The 6,056-nt window shown below is 35.8% G+C and overlaps 1 protein-coding gene across 1 annotated transcript; it reads right to left on the bottom strand.

Moving 5' to 3' along the window:
* Positions 1-3,843: 3,843 nt before the first annotated feature.
* LOC108328257 (putative expansin-A17) lies at positions 3,844-5,066 on the bottom strand. Its single transcript, XM_017562090.2, has 3 exons — positions 4,897-5,066; positions 4,469-4,790; positions 3,844-4,377 (listed from the first exon to the last, which is right to left on the bottom strand). The coding sequence occupies exons 1-3, from the start codon at positions 5,027-5,029 to the stop codon at positions 4,068-4,070; spliced, it is 765 nt and encodes a 254-aa protein (XP_017417579.1). The 5' UTR covers positions 5,030-5,066; the 3' UTR covers positions 3,844-4,067.
* Positions 5,067-6,056: the final 990 nt, after the last annotated feature.

The following is a 6,056-nucleotide window of genomic DNA, read 5'->3' as shown; positions in this document are numbered from 1 at the left end:
CCCCCAGAAACTCATCGCCCCAACCCAAACACGTCTTCATCTTTACCAGAACAAAGTTTCTCCCTTTTCCCTGAAACCACAACCTCCAACCCTAATTCCATTTCACCAGAAATCCAAACCAGCCACACACCAACCCCAATTGTTGCCCCACCACCGCGCCGTTCAGAACGTGACACCCATCCTCCTCCATACCTTTCCGAATATCAATACAAGCTTCCTTCCCTTAAGTCTGCACAATCATCCACAAGATGTTCACATCCGATTCAAAGTTTTATCTCATACACCAATGTCTCCCCTTCACATCATCGTTTTCTCATGGCCATATCTTCTGAGTGTGAACCCGCCAGTTTCTATGAAGCAGTGAAGCTACAGTGTTGGCGTGACGCCATGCAATGTGAGATCAAAGCCCTCGAGTTGAATCATACTTGGGATGTGGTTGAAACTCCTCCCTCTGTTCGACCCATAGGTTGCAAGTGGGTATACAAAATCAAGAGGTTACCCGATGGAAGCATAGAGCGCTACAAAGCGCGATTGGTAGCAAAGGGGTATTCACAAATTGAAGGCATCGATTATTTCGAAACATTCTCCCCAGTCGTCAAAATGACCACTGTTCGTATAATCCTTGCCCTAGCTTCTATCAACGACTGGCACATCCAACAATTAGATGTCAGTAATGCTTTCCTACATGGAGACCTTGTGGAGGATGTCTACATGGAGATGCCACCGGGATTATCAGGATACCGTTCTGGTCAAAGTTGCAAATTGCGCAAATCCCTCTACGGGCTGAAGCAATCAAGCAGGAAATGGTATGAAAAGTTATCTAATTTGTTGCTAATATGTGGTTATAAACAAGCTCATGCTGACCATAGTCTCTTCACCAAAAAGCATGGTTCAGTTTTTACTGCCTTGATAATATATGTGGATGATATTGTGCTAACTGGTAACTCTGTCCAAGAAATCAACCACATTAAACAGATCCTTCACAGCAATTTTCATATCAAGGATTTAGGAAAGCTCAAGTACTTTCTAGGAATTGAAGTGGCTCACTCTTCAAAGGGGATTTCACTTTGTCAACGCAAGTACTGCTTAGACTTGCTTATGGATTCAGGAATGCTTGGCTGCAAACCCTCTTCCACTCCAATGGACAGTACTCTTAGGCTTCGCAATGATGCTTCTGGCTATCTTGATGATCCCTTGCCATATAGGCGCCTTGTCGGCCGATTGGTTTATTTGACAAATACTCGGCCTGACATTGTTTTTGCAACACAACAACTGAGTCAATTCATGTCCAAGCCCACCAAAGCTCATCATGCTGCAGCCATGCATGTTCTTCGTTACCTTAAAGGTTGCCCAGGTACAGGTCTATTCTTCCCTAGAATCTGTCCTACTCACGTCTCTGGTTTTAGTGATGCTGATTGGGCCACCTGTGGGGATTCAAGACGTTCTATCACGGGCTATTGTTTTTTTATTGGAAGCTCTCTTATCTCATGGAAAACCAAGAAACAAACCACTGTGCCACGATCATCCTCCGAGGCTGAATATAGAGCCCTCGCTTCCGCTACTTGCGAGTTACAATGGATCATTTATTTGCTCAAAGATCTCCATATTTTCCCCTCTCAGATTTCTCTACTTTACTGTGACAATAACAGTGCCCTTCACATTGCTGCCAATCCCGTATTCCATGAAAGAACGAAACATCTGGATATAGACTGTCACATTGTGCGTGAAAAATCCCAAGAAGGCTTGATGAAACTACTCCCTGTTCCTTCTGCCAACCAGCTCGTGGATATTTTCACAAAAGCCTTACCTCCACATTCCTTCAAGCTAAACTTATCCAAGCTGCAGTTGCACAACATTTTTGCACCTCCAGCTTGTGGGGGGCTAATAGAAAAACCATATCATTCTGGTTTAAATACCACGTAATCAATAACAGAATGGTAGCATAGCAGAGGAATCTTTTCTGTTATTAGTGGACATTCTAGAACAACAATGAGCTGTCAATAGGTAGTACAAAAATATGCTTTTATCATTCAAGATTTTAGGTCACACCTTTTCCCTTTTGCACAGAATATATATGATGTAATCATTTTGAGAATGAATATACAGAGTTTTATGCAGATTACCTTTCTTCCTTTTTTTACTTTTACTTACCACAAGCTTTGCTCATTTAAGGGAATGGTGGAGTATATTATTATACATTTTAAACTTGTTATACACGATAATTTCTAATTAGATGACGAGATAAAATATTTTTACATGACAGATTATGGTCTATACGTAGGTTTTAAACTTCAAACTTTATTAAGAAGGATTAACTAGTTTTGTCCCTGTAAAACTTTGGATTTTTGTTCAGTGCCTATGATATTTTTTTGTTTAAGAAAAATTAGTTCTGGAGAGGGTTAAAAATAAATGAAAGACTAAAAATTGTCATTTATTTTGTACAGACTAAAATAAAAATATTTTTTTTTGGAAGGACTATACTTTTTTAGCCCTGATTTTCATATTCTTGTGAGATTTGCTTTTGGATATGTTAACTCCTGATTAATTAATTGTGTTTGTCTAAGGAGCAAGGTGTTTGGAATCATCAGGTTTGCAAGTCTGCCATTTTTTACTATGCATATGAAATAGGAATGCTTGAATTTTTAATCCAAAAAATTAAAGAGTGTTTGATAATAATTTTGTGGCTAAAGAGTGTTGTCATCTCTAATTGTAAATCTCGAGTTTTCCAGTGTTGGTAGGACTTAGATTTGACTGATCATACGCCTTTAAATATTCAGTCTATTTGAATAGCTACCCTTTCGAAACTGTAATTAATCAGTTTGATTACACAGATCATAGAGAATTGTGAGGGGCGTTTTCCAGATGAAGAGGTGACCGAAATAGTTGACCTGGTGACGAAAACATTACCACCACCTCCCAATATGAAGCAGGAAGAAATTAACAAGGGTGATGAAGAAACTGCTACACTGAAAAATGAAAAGGATGAGATTAGTGAAGATCCAATGGACACAAGATAACAGAACTAATTGTTTATAAAGGACGCTTCTCATATAAAATTTATTGATTTTTATCTTCAAACTCAAATCTCCACATGGTTTCTCCAAATTGTCATGTTTATTTCATTCATTTTTTAAGCATGTATTATCTCTAAACAAGTGAATTAACTAATATTATATTACTCTAATTTAATAATAATCTCGAGCTTGATTTCAGAACATATAATTGTATTAAATATATGAAAATGGAATTTTACCATATATATTAACTTTTGTTGGTTTGTCAAAATCATCATCCATTATCTACATACGATTAACTCCCATTAAAAATTTACATTTTCGCATAAAGAATATAATGTTTGTTGCGATTCTAAATAATTGTCCGACTATTTTAAGTTAACCAGACCTACTACGAGTATTTTCTTCTATAGAGAACCTTTCATCATGTAAGAAAAAAAGTATTAATCACTTAATAATGTCAAATGGAGTATTAACAATAAAAATATTTATTTGGTCGGATAATTCAATAACATAATTTGATCGATGAGTTTCTTCTTACTATTTGGTCCAATTCACTTTCTTTCTCAGCTTCTTGCAAGGACCTTCCAATTGTATGTTTTTTTTCATCTATTGTTTTTTCTTCATAGTTTGCATTTACATCTCAGCTTGATAACTAGTCTTTATTTCCTTAATGCTGTAACTTATATGAAAAGTTTTTGTCTGAAATCACAACATAAACCATGCGAGAAAACTGATTAAATGTACAAATTGAAAAAAAAAATTGATTCGGATGTCGGTGTTTTATACCAATGTTAAAAATAAATAAAAAGATATCAGAAAATGATAATTAAGATATATTAGTACGTCATAAGTAAAATGTATGCTTCCAATATTAATTCAATATATTTCGTGCTTATGTAAATAATACAGACCAAAGTTGGTAGGCTTCATTGCAATACTCGAATTGCTGAGCCACAACCACATGGAATATTTATAGCAGTAATTGTTACAGGCTTAGGGAATAGAAGAAGAGTCAAACAGTAATATTGATAGATGCATTAATTTGAGTTTTCAAAACTGAACATTGGGGATGAAAGACTGGCCAAATCTCCAATTGGAGGGTGCTGCATTGATTGCAGTGCGAGTCTTCCCATTGCTGAGTTGAACTTTGAAAGACAAACTCTGACCATTCAGATATCTGAGGCTTTGCCAGTTAGCACCCCAATTTCTTGTCATGCTTTCCCACTTGTTCATTTTCGACCCTTTGATCCAAACTCTAGAAATCTCTCCACCTCCACCTACGTTGCTTATAAGCACCAATTCAAAATAGTCTCTCCCGTTGATGCTAAATCTGATGCCTCCACTTCTTTTGCACCCAACTCTGCATAATACAATTACCAGTTAGCAAAAGCTAAGTTCATCATCATATGATCTGTCATTTAAAGGCTTTTCAAATAACATCATAAACATACCTCCTGTAAAAAATTGGCACAATCCCAGCTTTGTACTTTGCTATTGTCTCAAATGCAGGTTGAGACATGTCAAAGTGTGGTCTAGGAGGATTACACCAACCACCATTGTCATTAGGGAGAGCATAGTTTGGGGGACAGAAATTCGTGGCAGTGATAGTGATGGAAGTGCCCCTAAGGCACCATTGGGGCACTTGGTTTGCGTCACAAACTATAGTATAGCAACCACCGCATGATTTTCCGTCATTAAACAAAACAGTGCTCAAAGCAGCTGTTTTTATACCATAACCATCTGTGTTGAGATTTCCATAGCCACATGCTCCTCCTGCCAATGAATTACTTAGTCATGATTATTTGTTTGTTGCACTTCATTCTATAGACATGATATGAAGGGAAAAAATGAGACAAGAAAATGCATTTTAATTAATTACCCATTGTTCCTGAGGCATCACTTCCACCATAGAATGTTGCATGAGCTCGCAACCAAGCAGCTGATGCCAGTCCAAGTTCTGTAGTGAATAGCACCACAAGCAATATGAAACCACTCATAATGAACTTTTCCATCTTCTCTCTCTCTCTTTGACAAGACAATGAAGGATTGCTTAATTTGATACTATTATGGCATATTCCTATTATCATTTATAGCAGCAGTAGGGCCTTTTAGCCCATAGAAACAGCTAGCTGAAATTCAAATTGTTGGAAAAGAAATGTTGACCAACAAATTTGTCTCCTCTTATATTGAATTGAATATTCTCGATTAAATGCATTAATTAAAATACTAAAAGTGATGACATCGATCCAAGAGTAATGTGTAACGTGGATCTTTACAATGCTAAGTATAACAGGGTGTTATGTCAATATAAATGAAAAAAATAAATTTCTAAAGTGAGTTAGTAGGGTATGTAAATTTAAATGTATTGTGAATATTAACTTTTAAAAATCAAGTTTTGAATTATTTATTTATTTTATATTAAAAAAGATTTAGGAAGTTAACCTTAATATCAATTACCAACATGTTGAAACTAAACAGGATTAAAATACTATAATCTAACTAATTTAGTGTATAGTAGTTAAACATTCTATATTTACATGGTGCTAAACGGTCCATTTAACGTGAAATTCATGTTCTATACATTTTACACAAAAGCTTATGAAACCAAATGAATCAAAGATCTATTTTCTAAACAGTTATGTTGGATTGATAGATCTTAAATTCAGCGAAAGATATTACATCAAAGTAATGATGATAAATGGTATGAGCAGAAGGGAGGTAGAAGTGAGAAAAAGAGTGTAGTTTAAAAACTAAATTTTTACTTTATTCTTCAAATTAAATTTGAAAAACCTTATCCAATCATTGGGTGTAAGGTTTTTAACCCAATTGAGGTAATTGAGGAAATCCATGTCACAGATTCGACGATTTAAGATGTCCGTAGTACGTGAGTGGTACAGCACATGCAGTTCCCACAAGCTGCTCTGCAGCACACAACATGCATGATATTATAATGATAAATGGTATAAATTATAGGGCATTTGAATGATAGGTTATCAAAGAAACAGATAGAAAGTACTTCAGTTCCGTACTTATATATAT

The sequence above is a fragment of the Vigna angularis genome, chromosome 2 (assembly GCF_016808095.1).
Source record: "Vigna angularis cultivar LongXiaoDou No.4 chromosome 2, ASM1680809v1, whole genome shotgun sequence".
NCBI classification, from domain to species: Eukaryota; Viridiplantae; Streptophyta; class Magnoliopsida; order Fabales; family Fabaceae; genus Vigna; species Vigna angularis.
The sequence above is the reverse complement of the archived record's forward strand: the minus strand, read 5'-3'. Positions and strand labels throughout refer to the sequence as shown.